Source organism: Bufo gargarizans, chromosome 6 (assembly GCF_014858855.1).
Source record: "Bufo gargarizans isolate SCDJY-AF-19 chromosome 6, ASM1485885v1, whole genome shotgun sequence".
In the NCBI taxonomy this organism is placed as follows: domain Eukaryota; kingdom Metazoa; phylum Chordata; class Amphibia; order Anura; family Bufonidae; genus Bufo; species Bufo gargarizans.
In genome coordinates, this window is record NC_058085.1 from 378,402,439 (window position 1) to 378,428,212 (window position 25,774).

Sequence of the window (25,774 nt, forward strand, 5' to 3'; positions counted from 1 at the left end):
GTCAGGCACCTCCCGGCCACTAGGAGCGCTCTTGGTGTAGCAGTGATAGTCAGTGTTTGGTCAGGCACCTCCCGGCCACTAGGGGCGCTCTTAGTGTAGCAGTGATATCCAGTGTGCGGTCAGGCACCTCCCGGCCACTAGGGGCGCTCTGTGAAGTGATATTTAGGGCTCGTTCACACGAACGTGTGAAGACCGTGCCCGTGCTGTGGTCCGCAATCCACGGGCACTGTCCGTGGGGCAGCCACATGGGGATCGTGGACCTATTCACTTGAATGGGTCCGCGATCCCTCCGTTCTGCAAAAAGGTAGAGCATGTTCTATCTTTTTGTGGGGTGGAGGCATGGATTGGAACCCCAGAAAGCACTCCGTAGCGCTCCTGTAGTGTTCCATTCCGTGCTTCCGTTCCGCATCTCCGGATTTGCGGACCCACTGAAGTGAATGGGACCGCATCCGTGATGCCAAATGCACACAGAACGGTGCACGTGTATTGCGGATCCGCAAATGCGGTCCGCAATACGGCAACGGGCGGCACACGTTCGTGTGAACGAGCCCTTATTGTCAGATAAGGTTCCTCCATGGGGGATGAATGAGATAACGTAGACAGATGAGATCATCGCGGACTTGCCGTGGTCGCGGTGTGTGGAATGGTCCTCAGTGTGACCCGGGGTCGTGAAGGATTTAGCAGCTACTTAAAGGCTTTGATGACACGGAGGCCGCACTTGTCTGGAAGGAGGTGAGAATACGCTGGAGTGCTTGGCAGGAACAAGAGTCAAGTGTCTTCAACGTCAGGAATTTGGGGCGCTGCCCAGACAGAGAGCACGGTTCCCAGGGCTACTTGCCGGCAATGATGAAGCCCTTTACAAGGCACCTGCTCTGCCACCCAGTGCCAGCGAGGACGAGAACCGGAATCTGCCGCTCCAGCCTGGAAATTACCGCAAGAGGTGAAGTGTCCACAAAAATCCAAAATGTACACAATCAGCACAGTTACCATCAACGACCCAATCTACCATGAGCAGGCTGATGACATCACAATCCTCCAAATATAGAGATGACATCACCATCCTCACGCTATAGAGAGATGACATCACTGTAACGGATCTCCTAGCACCCCGACTGAGTACCTCCGTCGATAGATGCTCCTAGTGCTTTCCGAGGACTCCAAGCACTCCACTTGACACCGTACGCCCTGCAGACCCCACGAACCGCCGCAGCTTGGTTGGGGTCTCACCGTCCTCCACCCACGCTGGACCTACGACAAGGCTCCAGGCTCCAGTGGGTGAACCTCTCCTACAGCCAGAGAGCAGGAACAGCTCTTACAAGAGCTAGTAGTTATGCCAGGGGAGTATAGCAAATCGTCAGCGTATAGCAATCCCCCAGTTTTGATCAGTTATCCAAACACCAGTCTCAACATGATGAAGGATAAAACAGGAACACTTTATTGAGGGCTACCCGCCCGTATTTATGCAGGTCCCCATCTGGTGGACACGCCCCCAGGGGACCAGAATGGAGACTGCGACACACCGAACAGATACAACACATCCCCACAATGCATCATGGTTTCCTCCTCTCTGCCCCAGAGACAACCGAGGAATAATCCAATTATCTCTCAGGACAAAGGGAGATCGCCAATACACATGTGGGGACAACAGGACAGAAATCACCATTATAACACACAATGTCACACCCTCCCAGCAACCACAGACATTTAACATATCCCCAGATAGCTCAAGTCTGAGTGCATATCATTAGGTGAATGGCACTCAGACCACACGAATACAATTAAACTAGCCATCTGGGTGCCCTCACATAACAAAATACAATTCCAAAGACAGATTTAAGCTGTGCGGCCGCCTGTGTTCTTTAAAGTTAGTATGGGCCATAATCCTGAGGCAGGAGGCTGGCAACCAGCCCCCTCCAAAACACTGTGGCGAGATTGGTTTCGTCACAATCACCATCCTCACAATATACAGAGATGACATCACCATCCTCACAATATACAGAGATGACATCACCATCCTCACACCATACAGAGATGACATCACCATCCTCACACAATATAGAGATGACATCACCATCCGCAAAATATAAAGAGATGACATCACCATCCGCAAAATATAAAGAGATGACATCACCATCCTCACAATATACAGAGATGACATCACCGTCCTCACAATATACAGAGATGACATCACCGTCCTCACAATATACAGAGATGACATCACCGTCCTCACACCATATAGAGATGACATCACCGTCCCCACACGATATAGAGATGACATCACCGTCCTCACACCATATAGAGATGACTTTACCATCCTCACACCATATAGAGATGACTTTACCATCCTCACACCATATAGAGATGACATCACCATCCCCACACCATATAGAGATGACATCACCGTCCTCACACCATATAGAGATGACATCACCATCCTCACACCACATAGAGATGACTTTACCATCCCCACACCATAGAGATGACATCACCATCCTCACACCATATAGAGATGACTTTACCATCCTCACACCATATAGAGATGACTTTACCATCCTCACACCATATAGAGATGACATCGCCATCCCCACACCATAGAGATGACATCACCATCCTCACACCATATAGAGATGACATCACCATCCCCACACCATATAGAGATGACATCGCCATCCCCACACCATAGAGATGACATCACCATCCTCACACCATATAGAGATGACATCACCATCCTCACACCATATAGAGATGACATCACCGACCTCACACCATATAGAGATGACTTTACCATCCTCACACCATATAGAGATGACTTTACCATCCTCACACCATATAGAGATGACTTTACCATCCTCACACCATATAGAGATGACTTTACCATCCTCACACCATATAGAGATTACATCGCCATCCCCACACCATATAGAGATGACATCGCCATCCTCACACCATATAGAGATGACATCACCATCCTCACACCATATAGAGATGACATCACCATCCTCACACCATATAGAGATGACATCACCGACTCCGCGCACATCCTGCACATGTTTTTGGCTGAGCTCTGGATCTATGACGAGGCGCGGGGCCCGGACACAGAAACAAGACTTTTTCTTTTACTAGAAGGAAACCATTAATACGAGATCAGGGAGGGGCCAGGACTGAGGAACTCATCATCATGATGACACTGATACATATTACTGACTACTACCCTCATCATAATGGCAAGGAAATGTATAATACACTCAATGACCACCCCTCCAGATAGAAATGTCCTGCACTTCAGTCTCACTGAGTACTGCCACTAGAGGGCGTAAAAGAGCTTTCCCTACCGTTCTATAAAAAGGCTCTCAGAGGCTACTTTTGGGTAGTGTTCCTCTTGGTGAGAGATCGCTGACACCTAGACATGCCTGTAGAAGACATGAATTTCCGCCATCTAGACCGCTCAGACCGAGCTGTTAGGACATGTTGGGAGCAGTGGTTACGTAACGGCACACGCGGTGAACAGACCGACACCAGTAGAGGATGGTTTCATCTGCTGACAAGAACGAGCACCATCCAGATACAGACGACCCTCATCGTGACGAGATGTGTAGATTACTGACCACTACCCTCATCGTGACGAGATGTGTAGATTACTGACCACTACCCTCATCGTGACGAGCTGTGTAGATTACTGACCACTACCCTCATCGTGACGAGCTGTGTAGATTACTGACCACTACCCTCATCGTGACGAGCTGTGTATATTACTGACCACTACCCTCATTGTGACGAGCTGTGTATATTACTGACCACTACCCTCATCGTGACGAGATGTGTAGATTACTGACCACTACCCTCATCGTGACGAGCTGTGTATATTACTGACCACTACCCTCATCGTGACGAGCTGTGTATATTACTGACCACTACCCTCATCGTGACGAGATGTGTAGATTACTGACCACTACCCTCATCGTGACGAGCTGTGTATATTACTGACCACTATCCTCATCGTGACGAGATGTGTAGATTACTGACCACTACCCTCATCGTGACAAGATGTGTAGATTACTGACCACTACCCTCATCGTGACGAGCTGTGTATATTACTGACCACTACCCTCATCATGACGGGCTGTGTATATTACTGACCACTACCCTCATCGTGACGAGCTGTGTATATTACTGACCACTACCCTCATCGTGACGAGCTGTGTATATTACTGACCACTACCCTCATCGTGATGAGCTGTGTAGATTACTGACCACTACCCTCATCGTGATGAGCAGTGTAGATTACTGACCACTACCCTCATCATAATGACAATGATATAGACACTATATTGCTACTAACCCCCAGAGCTTACAGTCTACACCGGCACACCCCGGGCCTCTTGTGTATATTCACTCTGACAACCTGTGTACCGCCACAATGACAACCCGTGAACACCCGCACTGACGTTCCAATAACTAAATAACTGAAACAAAAACAACCGGTTAATGACGACGGCGCCACTTCGTGACCTCGCTGTACGTCAGTCGGGGCCTCCGTCGCTCACGTGATATAAATCTTCCCGGATTCCATTGCATTTACCATTCGCTGTCAGGACGCCGGCGCAGTAATGCCATAAAGCCAGGGTCACTGTACGGCTCCGCTCTGCGCTGGGTCTGCGGTTTCCATGGTAACCACCCAGGGGATGAGAGACGGACGCTCGTGTAAAATCGCGGGTAACTGACAACTCCCGGGAAATGTTAAGAGAATCACAGAATATGGAGAGGAGCGGAAACCACGCGACGACCGCAAAAATGGTGACAGGAAACTGAGATAAACCCGTTATATAAAAAGCAGGAACAACCCTCCCCTGTTACAGCCTGGAGGTGTATACATTGTAACAGCTGGTGGCGGTGATCTCCATGACAACAAACAGGTGTCAGGCTCCACCCCCTTTAGGTTTGTCATGTGACAAAGCGATTCTCCAGCTTTCTATGAATAAATCCTCACAAAGAATCGTCTACACCGATACACTGTAACAAGCCCATCAGCTGTGTGAGCAGGACTACAGTCAGGATGTAAATGGTGAGGTTTCAATTCACTGACAGCAAGCAGTGATCTAAGAAATGAGGAGAAATTGCAAAAAAGCTTCAGAACTGAAGGGGCCCGGCTGCTCCTGTGGCCCTATATACATATGGCGGCTCCCTGTAATCCTGTGTCAGGACTGCTGCATCTGCTGATCTCCTTAACCCCGCGTGGGATCACGTCCGCCTTTCTCCGTGATGGAGTTCACATATTACCTGTGACATGCTGCCCGCTGCTGCACAGGGCACAGCCTCCGCCTCTCCTGGGCCTTATAACTACAATGTGAGCCTCTGCTGCACAGGGCACAGCCTCCACCTCTCCTGGGCCTTAGAACCTCAATGTGAGCCGCTGCTGCACCGGGCACAGCCTCCGCCTCTCCTGGGCCTTATAACTACAATGTGAGCCGCTGCTGCACAGGGCGCAGCCTCCGCCTCTCCTGGGCCTTATAACTACAATGTGAGCCGCTGCTGCACCGGGCACAGCCTCCGCCTCTCCGGGGCCTTATAACTACAATGTGAGCCGCTGCTGCACCGGGCACAGCCTCCGCCTCTCCGGGGCCTTATAACTACAATGTGAGCCGCTGCTGCACAGGGCGCAGTCTCGCCTCTCCTGGGCCTTATAACTACAATGTGAGCCGCTGCTGCACAGGGCGCAGCCTCCGCCTCTCCTGGGCCTTATAACTACAATGTGAGCCGCTGCTGCACAGGGCGCAGCCTCCGCCTCTCCTGGGCCTTATAACTACAATGTGAGCCGCTGCTGCACCGGGCACAGCCTCCGCCTCTCCGGGGCCTTATAACTACAATGTGAGCCGCTGCTGCACCGGGCACAGCCTCCGCCTCTCCGGGGCCTTATAACTACAATGTGAGCCGCTGCTGCACAGGGCACAGCCTCCGCCTCTCCTGGGCCTTATAACTACAATGTGAGCCGCTGCTGCACCGGGCACAGCCTCCGCCTCTCCTGGGCCTTAGTACTACAATGTGAGCCGCTGCTGCACAGGGCGCAGCCTCCGCCTCTCCGGGGCCTTATAACTACAATGTGAGCCGCTGCTGCACCGGGCACAGCCTCACCTCTCCTGGGCCTTAGAACTACAATGTGAGCCTCTGCTGCACAGGGCGCAGCCTCCGCCTCTCCGGGGCCTTATAACTACAATGTGAGCCGCTGCTGCACAGGGCACAGCCTCCGCCTCTCCTGGGCCTTAGAACTACAATGTGAGCCGCTGCTACACAGGGCGCAGCCTCCGCCTCTCCTGGGCCTTATAACTACAATGTGAGCCGCTGCTACACAGGGAGCAGCCTCCGCCTCTCCGGGGCCTTATAACTACAATGTGAGCCGCTGCTGCACCGGGCACAGCCTCGCCTCTCCTGGGCCTTAAAACTACAATGTGAGCCGCTGCTGCACAGGGCACAGCCTCCGCCTCTCCTGGGCCTTATAACTACAATGTGAGCCGCTGCTACACAGGGAGCAGCCTCCGCCTCTCCTGCGCCTTATAACTACAATGTGAGCCGCTGCTGCACCGGGCACAGCCTCCGCCTCTCCTGGGCCTTAGTACTACAATGTGAGCCGCTGCTGCACAGGGCACAGCCTCCGCCTCTCCGGGGCCTTATAACTACAATGTGAGCCGCTGCTGCACAGGACACAGCCTCGCCTCTCCGGGGCCTTATAACTACAATGTGAGCCGCTGCTGCACAGGGCACAGCCTCCACCTCTCCTGGGCCTTATAACTACAATGTGAGCCGCTGCTGCACAGGGCACAGCCTCCGCCTCTCCTGGGCCTTATAACTACAATGTGAGCCGCTGCTGCACAGGGCACAGCCTCCACCTCTCCTGGGCCTTAGAACTACAATGTGAGCCGCTGCTGCACAGGGCACAGCCTCCGCCTCTCCTGGGCCTTAGAACTACAATGTGAGCCGCTGCTACACAGGGCGCAGCCTCCGCCTCTCCTGGGCCTTATAACTACAATGTGAGCCGCTGCTGCACAGGGCTCAGCCTCCGCCTCTCCGGGGCCTTATAACTACAATGTGAGCCGCTGCTACACAGGGCACAGCCTCCGCCTCTCCTGGGCCTTATAACTACAATGTGAGCCGCTGCTGCACCGGGCACAGCCTCCGCCTCTCCTGGGCCTTATAACTACAATGTGAGCCGCTGCTGCACAGGGCACAGCCTCCGCCTCTCCTGGGCCTTAGAACTACAATGTGAGCCGCTGCTGCACAGGGCACAGCCTCCGCCTCTCCTGGGCCTTATAACTACAATGTGAGCCGCTGCTGCACAGGGCGCAGCCTCCGCCTCTCCTGGGCCTTAGAACTACAATGTGAACCGCTGCTGCACAGGGCGCAGCCTCCGCCTCTCCGGGGCCTTATAACTACAATGTGAGCCGCTGCTGCACAGGGCACAGCCTCCGCCTCTCCGGGGCCTTATAACTACAATGTGAGCCGCTGCTGCACCGGGCACAGCCTCCGCCTCTCCTGGGCCTTAGAACTACAATGTGAGCCGCTGCTGCACAGGGCACAGCCTCCACCTCTCCTGGGCCTTATAACTACAATGTGAGCCGCTGCTGCACCGGGCACAGCCTCCGCCTCTCCGGGGCCTTATAACTACAATGTGAGCCGATGCTGCACAGAGCACAGCCTCCGCCTCTCCGGGGCCTTATAACTACAATGTGAGCCGCTGCTGCACAGGGCACAGCCTCCGCCTCTCCTGGGCCTTAGAACTACAATGTGAGCCGCTGCTGCACAGGGCACAGCCTCGCCTCTCCTGGGCCTTAGAACTACAATGTGAGCCGCTGCTGCACAGGGCGCAGTCTCGCCTCTCCTGGGCCTTATAACTACAATGTGAGCCGCTGCTGCACAGGGCGCAGCCTCCGCCTCTCCTGGGCCTTATAACTACAATGTGAGCCGCTGCTGCACCGGGCACAGCCTCCGCCTCTCCTGGGCCTTATAACTACAATGTGAGCCGCTGCTGCACAGGGCACAGTCTCGCCTCTCCTGGGCCTTATAACTACAATGTGAGCCGCTGCTGCACAGGGCACAGCCTCCGCCTCTCCTGGGCCTTATAACTACAATGTGAGCCGCTGCTGCACAGGGCACAGCCTCCGCCTCTCCGGGGCCTTATAACTACAATGTGAGCCGCTGCTGCACAGGGCGCAGCCTCCGCCTCTCCTGGGCCTTAGAACTACAATGTGAGCCGCTGCTGCACAGGGCACAGCCTCCGCCTCTCCGGGGCCTTATAACTTCAATGTGAGCCGCTGCTGCACAGGGCGCAGCCTCCGCCTCTCCTGGGCCTTAGAACCTCAATGTGAGCCGCTGCTGCACAGGGCGCAGCCTCCGCCTCTCCTGGGCCTTAGAACCTCAATGTGAGCCGCTGCTGCACAGGGCACAGCCTCCACCTCTCCTGGGCCTTATAACTACAATATGAGCCGCTGCTGCACAGGGCGCAGCCTCGCCTCTCCTGGGCCTTATAACTACAATATGAGCCGCTGCTGCACAGGGCGCAGCCTCCGCCTCTCCGGGGCCTTATAACTACAATGTGAGCCGCTGCTGCACAGGGCGCAGCCTCCGCCTCTCCTGGGCCTTATAACTACAATGTGAGCCGCTGCTGCACAGGGCACAGCCTCCGCCTCTCCTGGGCCTTAGAACTACAATGTGAGCCGCTGCTGCACAGGGCACAGCCTCCGCCTCTCCTGGGCCTTAGAACTACAATGTGAGCCGCTGCTGCACAGGGCACAGCCTTCGCCTCTCCGGGGCCTTATAACTACAATGTGAGCCGCTGCTGCACCGGGCACAGCCTCCGCCTCTCCTGGGCCTTATAACTACAATGTGAGCCGCTACTGCACAGGGCGCAGCCTCCGCCTCTCCGGGGCCTTAGAACTACAATGTGAGCCGCTGCTGCACAGGGCACAGCCTCGCCTCTCCTGGGCCTTATAACTACAATGTGAGCCGCTACTGCACAGGGCGCAGCCTCGCCTCTCCGGGGCCTTATAACTACAATGTGAGCCGCTGCTGCACAGGGCACAGCCTCGCCTCTCCTGGGCCTTATAACTACAATGTGAGCCGCTGCTGCACCGGGCACAGCCTCGCCTCTCCGGGGCCTTATAACTACAATGTGAGCCGCTGCTACACAGGGCGCAGCCTCCGCCTCTCCGGGGCCTTATAACTACAATGTAAGCCGCTGCTGCACAGGGCACAGCCTCCGCCTCTCCTGGGCCTTATAACTACAATGTGAGCCGCTGCTGCAATGGGCACAGCCTCCGCCTCTCCTGGGCCTTATAACTACAATGTGAGCAGCTGCTGCACAGGGCGCCGCCTCTCCGGGGCCTTATAACTACAATGTGAGCCGCTGCTGCACAGGGCACAGCCTCCGCCTCTCCTGGGCCTTAGAACTACAATGTGAGCCGCTGCTGCATGTAACCCGACAACCGGCCACTCAGAATGATGCAATATGGGAAATGATTAGGAAGAACTCTGACTTCCTATATACTCTAGGAATACTTTTTATTCTTCAACTGATGTGGAACTACAACACCCTGCATTTCTTATAGTGGGGTGCTGTTCTTGCAGCATGCTGGGAGTAGTAGTGCTATACTGCTGCAGTGGAATGTCTCATCTCAAGCCCAGCGGGGGGACAGTAATTAGAGGGACATGTGGAAGTGATCACGTAACGTATCGACTCTGCTCAGCGCTTCGTCCCCGGAGACCTCATTTATAGAACTGGAACGAGATGAATGTTAAACTCTTTACTATAAAGGGGTCCCCGGGTCCTCCAGGGCTCCATCATGTCTAATGCTCCAGTCACATCTAGAGCTGCATTCACAACTCTGCCATATCCCTGTGCAGAACAGATGACTCTGACAACAGGTTAGATGACCTGCTGTATATGAGAATGCAGCTCTGGGTGTGACTGGAGTATAGGACTGTAAGGTCACGTGCTCAGCGCCTCGTTCTCCGGCACGCTCAGACCTCCGTAATCAGGAGCAGGCACTGTCATTAGCGTCGCCGTGACGTACCCAACATGGCGATGAGCGCCCCAATAACGCCGTCATCCGATCCACAAGAACAGGGCGAATCCTGAGAAGTAAAAAACGTTCCAGGAAATTGGTTTCATTCAAGGCTGTGTTCACACGGCTCAAATCTGACGCTGAATCAGCAGCGGAGGATGGGCGGTCTCCACTGACTTTAATGTTAAACCCTCCACCTTGTGTACAATGGTGGAGGCGGATCTGACCGCGGGTGCTATGGGGTGCAGGAAAGATTCTCCCCAAAACTCTGGTAAAAACTCCTCCAAAAACGACCTGTTTTTAGCTGCAGATTTTTCTGCTGTGGATTTTGCTGTGGACATAAGCTTTATCTGTCTCTGGGAAAAGCTGGGTGCAAAGAAAAATGGCTGCCATTACAACGCCCACAGCGGCGATCACCCAGCATTCCCAGAGGAATGCCGCACCCTCCGCTCCAGTGACGCAGCCCAAGGGGAGACCCAATTATACCCAACAGGAAGTAGATCTGTTACCCCCACCTATCTCCACATCACAGGTCTTCACATCCATCAGCACACTCCTCTCCTCAAATCCTCTGTGCTGCTGGGAGGACCCTGCTCCTTCCACTATGTAACTCTCATCCTGTGACCTCCACACGATCAGCGCACTCCTCTCCCGAAATCCTCTGTGCTGCTGGGACCCTGTTCCTTCCTCTATGTAACTCTCTGTGTGTGACCTCCACAAGATCAGCGCACTCCTCTCCCGAAATCCTCTGTGCTGCTGGGACCCTGCTCCTTCTACTATGTAACATTCATTCTGTGACCTCAACAAGATCAGCACACTCCTCTCCTGAAATCCTCTGTGCTACTGGGACCCTGTTCCTTCCTCTATGTAACTCTCTGTGTGTGACCTCCACAAGATCAGCACACTCCTCTCCTGAAATCTTCTGTGCTGCTGGGAGGACCCTGCTCCTTCCACTATGTAACTCTCATCCTGTGACTTCCACTAGATCAGCACACTGCTCTTCTGAAATCCTCTGTGCTGCTGGGGCCTTGCTCCTTCTACTATGTAATTCTCATCCTGTGACCTCCACAAGATCAGCACACTCCTCTCCTGAAATCATCTGTGCTGCTGGGAGGACCCTGCTCCTTCTACTATGTAACTCTCATCCTGTGACCTCCACAAGATCAGCACACTCCTCTCCTGAAATCCTCTGTGCTGCTGGGAGGACCCTGCTCCTTCCACTATGTGACCTCCCTCCAGTCTCCATTCTCCTCACTCTCATCCTGTGACCTCCACAAGATCAGCACACTCCTCTCCTGAAATCCTCTGTGCTGCTGGGACCCTGTTCCTTCCTCTATGTAACTCTCCGTGTGTGACCTCCACAAGATCAGCGCACTCCTCTCCCGAAATCCTCTGTGCTGCTGGGACCCTCCTCCTTCTACTATGTAACATTCATTCTGTGACCTCAACAAGATCAGCACACTCCTCTCCTGAAATCCTCTGTGCTACTGGGACCCTGTTCCTTCCTCTATGTAACTCTCTGTGTGTGACCTCCACAAGATCAGCACACTCCTCTCCTGAAATCTTCTGTGCTGCTGGGAGGACCCTGCTCCTTCCACTATGTAACTCTCATCCTGTGACTTCCACTAGATCAGCACACTGCTCTCCTGAAATCCTCTGTGCTGCTGGGGCCTTGCTCCTTCTACTATGTAATTCTCATCCTGTGACCTCCACAAGATCAGCACACTCCTCTCCTGAAATCATCTGTGCTGCTGGGAGGACCCTGCTCCTTCTACTATGTAACTCTCATCCTGTGACCTCCACAAGATCAGCACACTCCTCTGCTGAAATCCTCTGTGCTGCTGGGAGGACCCTGCTCCTTCCACTATGTGACCTCCCTCCAGTCTCCATTCTCCTCCTCTCATTATGCCACCTCTGTCAGGCACAGCTTGTCACCACAGGCATCATTACAGTCCTGTTCTGAAATACTCTGTGCTGCTGATCAAGGACCTTCTACTCCTTGTATTTCCTGTCATTAGATTTATAGTTGGCAGATTAGAGCCGGGCACAATTGGCACCTGTGGGCAGTGAATCCGCTGGAGTGATCATTATAATGATGAGATTCCTCCTCCTGTGACGTCTGGTGCCCACTGCGTCTGATCACAGCCAGGCTGGCACAGACTAGTATTGACAGACTGGCACCAGTAGGATGATAACTGGCAGGCTGGCGCTGTGCCTGTAGACAGAACTGGTATAATACCCACACTGTAACTGCCCTGTGCCCCTCCCCCGCTCTGCCATGTGCTGCCAGTGATACCGGTTACTGTTTCCCATGCCTACCTAGAAATCCACCTTTTGCCATCGGGTCCCACACAGTAAAGGACTCTGCAGCACCCGGACCAGTGACTGTGGGCGACGCCGGATCTTCCCAAGATTTGCTGAGATCACATGACTAAAATGACTGACTAATCACCATCAGCAGCACTGGGCAATGCCTACCCGGGGGCCGCAGTAACTCTGCCATCCTAGGGCCCCAAAACTCCCCTATCTGCCCCCAGTAGCCAGACTCCACAGACGATCAGGAATCACTGATCCGAGCTGTTCATTTACAGAGCAGAGCTGCCTCCACACTGTGACTAGCCGTGATGTCACCGCCTCCACACTGTGACTAGCCGTGATGTCACCGCCTCCACACTGTGACTAGCCGTGATGTCACCGCCTCCACACTGTGACTAGCCGTGATGTCACCACCTCCACACTGTGACTAGCCTTGACGTCACCGCCTCCACACTGTGACTAGCCTTGACGTCACCGCCTCCACACTGTGACTAGCCTTGACGTCACCGCCTCCACACTGTGACTAGCCGTGATGTCACCACCTCCACACTGTGACTAGCCATGATGTCACCACCTCCACACTGTGACTAGCCATGATGTCACCACCTCCACACTGTGACTAGCCGTGATGTCATCACCTCCACACTGTGACTAGCCTTGACGTCACCGCCTCCACACTGTGACTAGCCGTGATCTCACCGCCTCCACATTGTGACTAGCCTTGACGTCACCGCCTCCACACTGTGACTAGCCTTGACGTCACCGCCTCCAAACTGTGACTAGCCTTGACGTCACCGCCTCCACACTGTGACTAGCCGTGATGTCACCACCTCCACACTGTGACTAGCCTTGACGTCACCGCCTCCACACTGTGACTAGCCGTGATGTCACCACCTCCACACTGTGACTAGCCTTGACGTCACCGCCTCCACACTGTGACTAGCCGTGATGTCACCACCTCCACACTGTGACTAGCCTTGACGTCACCGCCTCCACACTGTGACTAGCCGTGATGTCACCACCTCCACACTGTGACTAGCCATGATGTCACCACCTCCACACTGTGACTAGCCGTGATGTCATCACCTCCACACTGTGACTAGCCTTGACGTCACCGCCTCCACACTGTGACTAGCCGTGATCTCACCGCCTCCACATTGTGACTAGCCTTGACGTCACCGCCTCCACACTGTGACTAGCCTTGACGTCACCGCCTCCACTGTGACTAGCCGTGATGTCACCACCTCCACACTGTGACTAGCCTTGACGTCACCGCCTCCACACTGTGACTAGCCGTGATGTCACCACCTCCACACTGTGACTAGCCTTGACGTCACCGCCTCCACACTGTGACTAGCCGTGATGTCACCGCCTCCACACTGTGACTAGCCGTGATGTCACCGCCTCCACACTGTGACTAGCCGTGACGTCACCGCCTCCACACTGTGACTAGCCTTGACGTCACCGCCTCCACACTGACTAGCCTTGACGTCACCGCCTCCACACTGTGACTAGCCTTGACGTCACCGCCTCCACACTGTGACTAGCCGTGATGTCACCGCCTCCACACTGTGACTAGCCGTGATGTCACCACCTCCACACTGACTAGCCATGATGTCACCACCTCCACACTGTGACTAGCCGTGATGTCACCACCTCCACACTGTGACTAGCCGTGATGTCATCACCTCCCCACTACATCCCAGATCTGCACAGGTAGAGGGCAGGGCTGGCCAACCTGCGGCTCTCCAGCTGTTCTAAAACTACAATTCCCACGATGACCTGCTGTAGGCTGTCTGGGAATGCTGGGAGTTATAGTTTTGCAACAGCTGGAGAGCCGCAGGTTGGCCAGCCCTGGTATAGGGTGTACTCCAGCCGGGTCCTGATGTATCACTGTCCTCCCCCTCCCCCGACCCTCATTATCCACTTCCTGCAGGAATCTTCCCACAATCAGAAGACTCCAGATCAGCAATCTCCATGGAAACCTGGAGTGAAATGTATCACAATGCCCCCCACCCCAATAGGAGAAGGCAACGCGGCCGATGAATCTCAGGAGAGGGTCAGACATCCCAAGTCATACCCCGGGGCTCACGTACAGGTGGTCTGCAGGGGCCCCATACAATGTCCTGTGCACTGGACATTACACGGTGTATAGTGCACTCTGTACCAGGGCCCCCCGTGTATAAGAATGGTGCCTTCTAATGTGCAGTGGGTCATTGGGCCCCCATATACACCAGGGCCCGGGTGCAACTACTGCCTCTGGATCCCCTATAGCCGTGATGGATAACCTCCAGCACTCCAGCTGTGGTAAAACTACAACTCCCAAGATGCACACTTGCTTAGCTGTTTTTAGAACTCCATAGAAATGAATGGAGCATGCTAGGAGTTGTAGTTTCACCACTGCTGGAGGTTAGCCGTCACTGCTCTATAGCTACACCCAATGGTGCTCAAAAGGGTTGTCTCCCGAACGGTTATATAATGTAACCCCCGATCCTGCGTCGCTGTATAACCGCACATCCAGGAGCGACAAACTCTTATCATAGATTATACATTGTAACAACTTCAAAGGAAAAATGCAACATAAACAGATACAAGGAGTATATACGGCCCCCTATATGTACCAGGAGTATATGCGGCCCCCTATATGCACCAGGAGTATATACGGCCCCCTATATGTACCAGGAGTATATACGGCCCCCTATATGTACCAGGAGTATATACGGCCCCCTATATGTACCAGGAGTATATACGGCCCCCTATATGTACCAGGAGTATATACGGCCCCCTATATGTACCAGGAGTATATACGGCCCCCTATATGTACCAGGAGTATATACGGCCCCCTATATGCACCAGGAGTATATACGGCCCCCTATATGCACCAGGAGTATATGCGGCCCCCTATATGCACCAGGAGTATATACGGCCCCCTATATGCACCAGGAGTATATGCGGCCCCCTATATGCACCAGGAGTATATACGGCCCCCTATATGCACCAGGAGTATATACGGCCCCCTATATGTACCAGGAGTATATACGGCCCCCTATATGTACCAGGAGTATATACGGCCCCCGATATGTACCAGGAGTATATACGGCCCGATATGTACCAGGAGTATATACGGCCCGATATGTACCAGGAGTATATACGGCCCGATATGTACCAGGAGTATATACGGCCCGATATGTACATGGAGTATATACGGCCCGATATGTACATGGAGTATATACGGCCCGATATGTACATGGAGTATATACGGCCCCCTATATGTACATGGAGTATATACGGCCCCCTATATGTACATGGAGTATATACGGCCCCCTATATGTACATGGAGTATATACGGCCCCCTATATGTACCAGGAGTATATGCGGCCCCCTATATGTACCAGGAGTATATGCGGCCCCCTATATGTACCAGGAGTATATGCGGCCCCCTATATGTACCAGGAGTATATACGGCCCCCTATATGTACCAGGAGTATATACGGCCCCCTATATGTACCAGGAGTATATACGGCCCCCTATATGTACCAGGAGTATATACGGCCCCCTATATGTACCAGGAGTATATACGGCCCCCTATATGTACCAGGAGTATATACGGCCCCCTATATGTACCAGGAGTATATACGGCCCCCTATATGTACCAGGAGTATATACGGCCCCCTATATGTACCAGGAGTATATACGGCCCCCTATATGTACCAGGAGTATATACGGCCCCCTATATGTACCAGGAGTATATACGGCCCCCTATATGTACCAGGAGTATATACGGCCCCCTATATGTACCAGGAGTATATACGGCCCCCTATATGTACCAGGAGTATATACGGCCCGATATGTACCAGGAGTATATACGGCCCGATATGTACCAGGAGTATATACGGCCCGATATGTACCAGGAGTATATACTGCCCTTTATGTACATGGAGTATATACGGCCCGATATGTACATGGAGTATATACGGCCCTTTATGTACATGGAGTATATACGGCCCGATATGTACATGGAGTATATACGGCCCGATATGTACATGGAGTATATACGGCCCGATATGTACATGGAGTATATACGGCTCGCTCAGGACGCCTCTCCCTCAGGACGCCGCTCGCTCAGGACACTAATCACTTAGGACGCCGCTAACTCAGGACGCCGCTCACTCAGGACACTGATCACTCAGGACGCCGCTCACTCAGGACGCCGCTCACTCAGGACGCCGCTCACTCAGGACGCCGCTCGCTCAGGACGCCGCTCGCTCAGGACACTGATCACTTAGGACGCCGCTCACTCAGGACGCCGCTCACTCAGGACGCCGCTCACTCAGGACGCCGCTCGCTCAGGACACTGATCACTTAGGACGCCGCTCACTCAGGACGCCGCTCGCTCAGGACACTGATCACTTAGGACGCCGCTCACTCAGGACGCCGCTCACTCAGGACACTGATCACTCAGGACGCCGCTCACTCAGGACACTGATCACTTAGGACGCCGCTCGCTCAGGACGCCGCTCGCTCAGGACACTGATCACTCAGGACGCCGCTCACTCAGGACGCAGCTCACTCAGGACGCCGCTCGCTCAGGACGCCGCTCGCTCAGGACGCCGCTCGCTCAGGACGCCGCTCGCTCAGGACACTGATCACTTAGGACGCCGCTCGCTCAGGACACTGATCACTCAGGACGCCGCTCACTCAGGATGCCGCTCGCTCAGGACACTGATCACTCAGGACGCCGCTCACTCAGGACGCCGCTCGCTCAGGACGCCGCTCGCTCAGGACACTGATCACTCAGGACGCCGCTCACTCAGGACGCCGCTCGCTCAGGACGCCGCTCGCTCAGGACGCCGCTCGCTCAGGACGCCGCTCGCTCAGGACGCCGCTCGCTCAGGACACTGATCACTTAGGACGCCGCTCACTCAGGACGCCGCTCGCTCAGGACACTGATCACTTAGGACGCCGCTCACTCAGGACGCCGCTCACTCAGGACACTGATCACTCAGGACGCCGCTCACTCAGGACACTGATCACTTAGGACGCCGCTCGCTCAGGACACTGATCACTCAGGACGCCGCTCACTCAGGACGCAGCTCACTCAGGACACTGATCACTTAGGACGCCGCTCGCTCAGGACGCCGCTCGCTCAGGACGCCGCTCGCTCAGGACACTGATCACTTAGGACGCCGCTCGCTCAGGACACTGATCACTCAGGACGCCGCTCACTCAGGATGCCGCTCGCTCAGGACACTGATCACTCAGGACGCCGCTCGCTCAGGACACTGATCACTCAGGACGCCGCTCGCTCAGGACGCCGCTCGCTCAGGACGCCGCTCGCTCAGGACGCCGCTCACTCAGGACGCCGCTCACTCAGGACGCCGCTCACTCAGGACGCCGCTTGCTCAGGACACTGATCACTTAGGACGCCGCTCACTCAGGACGCTGCTCGCTCAGGACACTGATCACTTAGGACGCCGCTCACTCAGGACGCAGCTCACTCAGGACACTGATCACTCAGGACACCGCTCGCTCAGGACGCAGCTCACTCAGGACACTGATCACTCAGGACGCCGCTCGCTCAGGACGCCGCTCACTCAGGACACTGATCACTTAGGACGCCGCTCGCTCAGGACGCCGCTCGCTCAGGACACTGATCACTCAGGACGCCGCTCGCTCAGGACACTGATCACTTAGGACGCCGCTCGCTCAGGACGCCGCTCACTCAGGACACCGATCACTCAGGACGCCGCTCACTCAGGACGCCGCTCACTCAGGACGCAGCTCGCTCAGGACGCCGCTCGCTCAGGACGCCGCTCGCTCAGGACGCCGCTCGCTCAGCTCAGGACGCCGCTCGCTCAGGACGCCGCTCACTCAGGACGCCGCTCGCTCAGGACGCCGCTCGCTCAGGACGCCGCTCACTCAGGACGCCGCTCACTCAGGACGCCGCTCACTCAGGACGCCGCTCACTCAGGACGCCGCTCACTCAGGACGCCGCTCGCTGTAAATGTTAAAAGATTCTTTTGAAGTTAATGAAAATAGAGAATTAGAGCGCGGCCGTCGCTTCCTCGCCGTCTTTATTTTCAGCTGACAGCTTTGTAAAGGAAAGGTCAAATGAAATGCCAGGCAGGGGTGAGAGCCGAGGACGCTGGCAGGACGGGCGCAGAATACGGTCTACAACTATTTACACCTGAAAAACGTATGGAAGAAAAAGAAGGCACAAAACTTAAAAAGATTAGGCGCCATTTTAACCCTGAAAATGTCACAGCTTTGACAGGTTACGACCGTAAGGGGCGCGGTGGTGCAATAATACACTTAGTGCCAAACACCATGTGACAGCGGACGAAACCTGCAGGGCGAAAAAAATGGAAATTACCCACACGTTGCACCAAGATCCGTAACAGCCTCAGCCCCGCCCATGTGACATCATGTATTAGAATTGATGACATCACCTATCAATAGAGGGGCGTATACGAAACGTTCGGTAGGGGCAGCGCTGGGACATACGACTCTGCGATGACCTGGAATGGCGCCGTTTATGAATAAGTAGGTCTGAAGTCAGAAACGCGTCTCCTTCCCGGGAGGACGGCCACAGCTTTCTATCACTGCTTTCTTCTGTATTTTGCACAATCCTGCTCTCTGCTAAATTTTTTAAAACCTTGGAAAAACCCTTTGAAGGTGTCAGTTTCTGGGTGACGACCAGCATCGCTGCCTCATTTGGTTCGAGGCTGACACCAACACCCAGCTTTCCTGGGAGCGGATATTAGCTCCAGGTCCGGCGCATACACTAGGTCCGGCCATGGCTTGTATCCTACATTTCTGCTCATACAGACCAGCCGCCATGATGTCTCCCAGGACACAGCGGAGATCCTGCTCCCCTACACAGAAGTCCTGAGCAGTGCAGCCGTCAACCCAGCACTGGAGCGAGACAGAAAGCCTACGAGAAACTGCAGCAGCGCCTCTGTCTGTACGTGTCTCTGTCTCTCTCTTGCAGTTCTCTCCTACCCCTCTCCATAGATTTCTATGGGCAGCAGCTGTAACCTGATCCCTCAGCGATACAATACATCTTAGGCATGAATTCAGAGTGAATATGATCAGGGGGCAGAAGAAATGCCTGATAAGTGGAGAAAGAGGCGCTTTTCTCTAACAGGACACATTACAATGTTTCTTACATTCACTTTTTCTATTGTTTTATGCAGAGTTTGCTGAAAGCACAGGGACTTTCCAAGATGACAAAAAATGGAAGAGTCCCGGATTTTCTTTGGGGGGGGGGGGGCGTTCTTAAAAGAGGCCCCTTTCCCCTGTGTCCTATCAGTCTGACGAGGCTGTAGACACCACAGCATGACTGCAGGTTACTGTGCAGCACGTACAGGCTCCATTCACACTGGTAGCTTTATGAAACAAACACAGGAAAGGAATGCAAAAAGAAAAAAGAACCTAAAAAACTGCAGGGCCCTGCTGCACCTCCTCTGTGTCAGTCTTCACTGCGGTTCTAGAATTCTAGTCATGAACCAGAAGCTTAGGTTGGGCTGAGCTATAAGCTGACAGACGGGGGAGAGGTGGAGAGCAGGGGATTGTAGGAGGACCCTTTTATATGTGGCGGCGTCTCTGCTCTTATACCGTAATATACTGTTAGACCCTATAATATTCTGTACTGGCTGCCCTGACCTGTTCTCCCGCATGACCGGTCCTCATCCTCAATTCCAATGTATCAGGCGAGTAGAGTCACAGAGCTCCTGTTCATCTGTTACAATGTATCAGTGCAGGTAAGATGTATCATCTGGAGTCCAGCCTGTATACCTCACAGAGGATTGGCTAAACTGGATACATTGTAACAATCCCCCAGCAGTGAGAAGTATGAGATCAGGATGTGATTTCAGCCCCTGGAGATGGCAGCAGAGATCCCATCCCGGGGACGCAGGGGCTGACAACAGGACATCAGAAACCTCGGAAGAGCTGCCGATCCCTGGACACCGGCAGAGGCATCATCATCATCATCATCAACAGTCTGGAAATCAGAACCAGGTGGAGCTGAACAAGAACCCCAGAACCCACACTGAAAAACACTCCGGTCACATGGCACAACTGGCACATAGACAACAATGTTCCCGAAATTCCAAAAGCACAGCATTCTCTGAACTACCGCACAACTGGGTTCATAACCTACAGCCAGTGGATAAAGGAGGCGACAACTGGGGGCACAAGAGTCCGGAAGCCATCAGTCACATGGGTACACGTGTACATACATCCTGAGTTACATCCTGTATTATACTCCAGAGCTGCACTCACTATTCTGCTGGTGCAGTCACTGTGTACATACATTACTTATCCTGTACTGATCCTGAGTTACATCCTGTATTATACTCCAGAGCTGCACTCACTATTCTGCTGGTGCAGTCAATGTGTACATACATTACTTATCCTGTACTGATCCAGAGTTACATCCTGTATTATACTCCAGAGCTGCACTCACTATTCTGCTGGTGCAGTCACTGTGTACATACATTACTTATCCTGTACTGATCCTGAGTTACATCCTGTATTATACTCCAGAGCTGCACTCACTATTCTGCTGGTGCAGTCACTGTGTACATACATTACTTATCCTGTACTGATCCCGAGTTACATCCTGTATTATACTCCAGAGCTGCACTCACTATTCTGCTGGTGCAGTCACCGTGTACATACATTACTTATCCTGTACTGATCCTGAGTTACATCCTGTATTATCCTCCAGAGCTGCACTCACTATTCTGCTGGTGGAGTCACTGTGTACATACATTACTTATCCTGTACTGATCCTGAGTTACATCCTGTATTATACTCCAGAGCTAAATAATGAGTGCAGCTCTGGAGTATAAGGGTATTTTCACACTTGCGGCAGGACAGATCCAACAGGATGTTCACCCTGTCGGATCCGTCCTTCCGCTATTTCGCTGTACCCCCGCTCCGTCCCCATTGACTATAATGAGGACGGGGGTGGAGCTTCGGCGCAGTACAGCAGTTCGCGGTGAGAGGCCGTCGGACTAAAAAGTCGGACATGCAGGACTTTTAGTCCGGCGGCCTTTCGCCGTGCACTGCCGTACTGCGCCGAAGCTCCACCCCCGTCCCCATTATAGTCAATGGGGACGGAGCGGCGGTCCGGCGGCACAGCGAAATAGCGGAAGGACGGATCCGAAAGGGTGAACAGCCTGTCGGATCTGTCCTGCCGCAAGTGTGAAAATACCCTTATACTCCAGAGCTGCACTCATTATTTAGCTCTGGAGGCTCTGGAGTATAATACAGGATGTAACTCAGGATCGGTACAGGATAAGTAATGTATGTACACAGCGACTGCACCAGCAGAATAGTGAGTGCAGCTCTGGAGTATAATACAGGATGTAACTCAGGATCGGTACAGGATAAGTAATGTATGTACACAGTTGACTGCACCAGCAGAATAGTGAGTGCAGCTCTGGAGTATAATACAGGATGTAACTCAGGATCGGTACAGGATAAGTAATGTATGTCCACAGTGACTGCACCAGCAGAATAGTGAGTGCAGCTCTGGAGTATAATACAGGATGTAACTCAGGGTCAGTACAGGATAAGTAATGTATGTACAGTGACTGCACCAGCAGAATAGTGAGTGCAGCTCTGGAGTATAACACAGGATGTAACTCAGGATCAGTACAGGATAAGTAATGTATGTACAGTGACTGCACCAGCAGAATAGTGAGTGCAGCTCTGGAGTATAACACAGGATGTAACTCAGGATCAGTACAGGATAAGTAATGTATGTACAGTGACTGCACCAGCAGAATAGTGAGTGCAGCTCTGGAGTATAATACAGGATGTAACTCAGGATCAGTACAGGATAAGTAATGTATGTACACAATGACTGCACCAGCAGAATAGTGAGTGCAGCTCTGGAGTATAATACAGGATGTAACTGAGGATCAGTACAGGATAAGTAATGTATGTACACAGTGACCGCACCAGCAGAATAGTGAGTGCAGCTCTGGAGTATAATACAGGATGTAACTGAGGATCAGTACAGGATAAGTAATGTATGTACACAGTGACTGCACCAGCAGAATAGTGAGTGCAGCTCTATAATACAGGATGTAACTCAGGATCAGTACAGGATAAGTAATGTATGTACACAGTGACTGCACCAGCAGAATAGTGAGTGCAGCTCTGGAGTATAATACAGGATGTAACTGAGGATCAGTACAGGATAAGAAATGTATGTACACAGTGACTGCACCAGCAGAATAGTGAGTGCAGCTCTGGAGTATAGTACAGGATGTAACTCAGGATCAGTACAGGATAAGTAATGTATGTACACAGTAACTGCACCAGCAGAATAGTGAGTGCAGCTCTGGAGTATAGTACAGGATGTAACTCAGGATCAGTACAGGATAAGTAATGTATGTACACAGTAACTGCACCAGCAGAATAGTGAATGCAGCTCTGGAGTATAAGGATGTAACTCAGGATCAGCATACATAACCACACTGTTTTTGTAGGTTGTATCTATAGGTGACACGGTGGTCGGGGTCAGGCCTGGGTTGCAGTGATATGATATGGCGGCACTTACTTGAATCTTCCCTGGCAGTGGTGGCATTGTTCTCCGACCCAGCCCGGGTCACACACGCAGGTGGAGTTGATGCATCGTCCGGAGAAGCATGGACTCTTCTCACAGGCGCGTCCCTGGGAGTTATGAGCAAAGAGCAGCAGATAGAAGAGTCCAGACCTCAGGAGTGATGCCCCCGGGCACATGATGGCGGCCGGTAACCCTGTCCCCCCGTACAGCATAGTCACCATGCCAAGTCCAGGTTACAGCAGCACAAGGCCCCTACGTCCAGTGCATGTATGACCTGAGCACCCGCACCTCCACCTATGCACTGTAACGAAACCTCTGTGCCAGTCAGGCACACTGCCCACCTGTGTATGCGCAATCAGTGCTGCATGTATAGTGCTCCCCAGTGCCAGCACCTACATACAGATGCTATTTGGAAGCCTCTGTGCCACCTGGGCACTGTGCCCACCTAGCAGCCCTGGCAACTGGGCACATATAAACTGAGGACCTGATATATGGAGAAAAGGCCCAGAGCTCTGGACATGCACGCTGCTTGGCACCCTTCTGTATGACTACAGTGTATATGCCGCTTCTATAGGCTCCAGATGATACGGTATAGGGTGCAGATAGTATATAGTATCTTCTATAGGCTCCAGGTGATGAGGAGATACGATATAGGGTGCAGATGGTATATCGGATCTTCTATAGGCTCCAGGTGATAAGATATAGGGTGCAGATGGTATATCGGATCTTCTATAGGCTCCAGGTGATGAGGAGATACGATATAGGGTGCAGATAGTATATAGTATCTTCTATAGGCTCCAGATGATGAGGAGATACGATATAGGGTGCAGATGGTATATCGGATCTTCTATAGGCTCCAGGTGATGAGGAGATACGATATAGGGTGCAGATAGTATATCGGATCTTCTATAGGCTCCAGATGATAAGATATAGGGTGCAGATGGTATATCGGATCTTCTATAGGCTCCAGGTGATGAGGAGATACGATATAGGGTGCAGATGGTATATCGGATCTTCTATAGGCTCCAGGTGATGAGGAGATACGATATAGGGTGCAGATGGTATATCGGGTCTTCTATAGGCTCCAGGTGATGAGGAGATACGATATAGGGTGCAGATGGTATATCGGATCTTCTATAGGCTCCAGATGATGAGGAGATACGATATAGGGTGCAGATAGTATATCGGATCTTCTATAGGCTCCAGATGATGAGGAGATACGATATAGGGTGCAGATAGTATATCGGGTCCTTTATAGGCTCCAGGTGATGAGGAGATACGATATAGGGTGCAGATGGTATATCGGGTCCTTTATAGGCTCCAGGTGATGAGGAGATACGATATAGGGTGCAGATGGTATATCGGATCTTCTATAGGCTCCAGATGATGAGGAGATACGATATAGGGTGCAGATGGTATATCGGATCTTCTATAGGCTCCAGATGATGAGGAGATACGATATAGGGTGCAGATGGTATATAGTATCTTCTATAGGCTCCAGGTGATGAGGAGATACGATATAGGGTGCAGATGGTATATCGGATCTTCTATAGGCTCCAGATGATGAGGAGATAAGATATAGGGTGCAGATGGTATATCAGATCTTCTATAGGCTCCAGATGATGAGGAGATACGATATAGGGTGCAGATAGTATATAGGATCTTCGGGTCAGGCTGGTCTATGGGTTCCTGTGTAGGCGCCCCCTTTGCTGACACTGTATACAGATTCCGCTATGGGGGTCCGGTGAGGTCAGGCTGGTCTATAGGTTCCTGTGCAGGCGCCCCCTTTGCTGACACTGTATACAGATTCCGCTATGGGGGTCCGGTGAGGTCAGGCTGGTCTATAGGTTCCTGTGTAGGCGCCCCCTTTGCTGACACTGTATACAGAGGCCGGTCAGGCTGGTCTATAGGGGGTGGGGGGCAGTATGGCTCCTCTAGGCTCCAGATACCACAGGCTCATGTATCGGGGCCATTGTTAGGATTGTATAGATTGGTCCTCTATGTCACGACAAGGCTGGGGTAGCACACAGGATGAGGTGGCAGGGGCCCCTGTGTCGGCTCCGTGCTATCGCGATAAACCCTCCATAGGCTCCCGTTGTGTCCCGGCTCCTGTCGCGATGTGCTGCCGGCTCCGCCGCTTCCGGGAGTCTGCGGGTGATGGCGGCCCCGGTACCGGCTGAGGATGATGAGGGGATGAGGGCCGCCTCCTCCTCCGCCTCCTCCGACACAAAGAGCCGAGGAGCATGTGCAGAGGCCGGGGGAGGAGGCGGAGGAGGCCCGGCCCAGAAACCGGGGCCCCGGGTACTGAGAGACCCCGACACCGGGCGTCAGCTGTACCTGACAACCGGGCGTCAGCTGTACCTGACAACCGGGCGTCATCTGTACCTGACAACCGGGCGTCATCTGTACCTGACAACCGGGCGTCAGCTGTACCTGACAACCGGGCATCAGCTGTACCTGACAACCGGGCATCAGCTGTACCTGTCAACCGGGCGTCATCTGTACCTGACAACCGAGCGTCAGCTGTACCTGACAACCGGGCGTCAGCTGTACCTGACAACAGAGCATCAACTGTACCTGACAACCGGGCGTCAGCTGTACCTGCCAACCGGGCATCAACTGTACCTGCCAACCGGGCGTCAACTGTACCTGTCAACCGGGCGTCATCTGTACCTGACAACGGAGCATCAACTGTACCTGACAACAGAGCATCAGCTGTACCTGACAACCGGGCGTTACCTGTACCTGACAACCGGGCTTCAGCTGTACCTGACAACCGGGCGTCAGCTGTACCTGACAACAGAGCTTCAGCTGTACCTGA

General features: G+C 53.2%; 1 protein-coding gene across 1 annotated transcript in view; it reads right to left on the bottom strand.

Moving 5' to 3' along the window:
- Positions 1-25,188, bottom strand: part of ATRNL1 (attractin like 1) — a 130,032-nt gene extending 104,844 nt beyond the window's left edge. The window contains exon 1 of the mRNA XM_044299757.1: positions 22,948-25,188. Coding sequence (XP_044155692.1) covers positions 22,948-23,174 — 227 coding nt within the window. The 5' untranslated portion in view covers positions 23,175-25,188. The remainder of the gene's footprint in view (positions 1-22,947) is intronic.
- Positions 25,189-25,774: the final 586 nt, after the last annotated feature.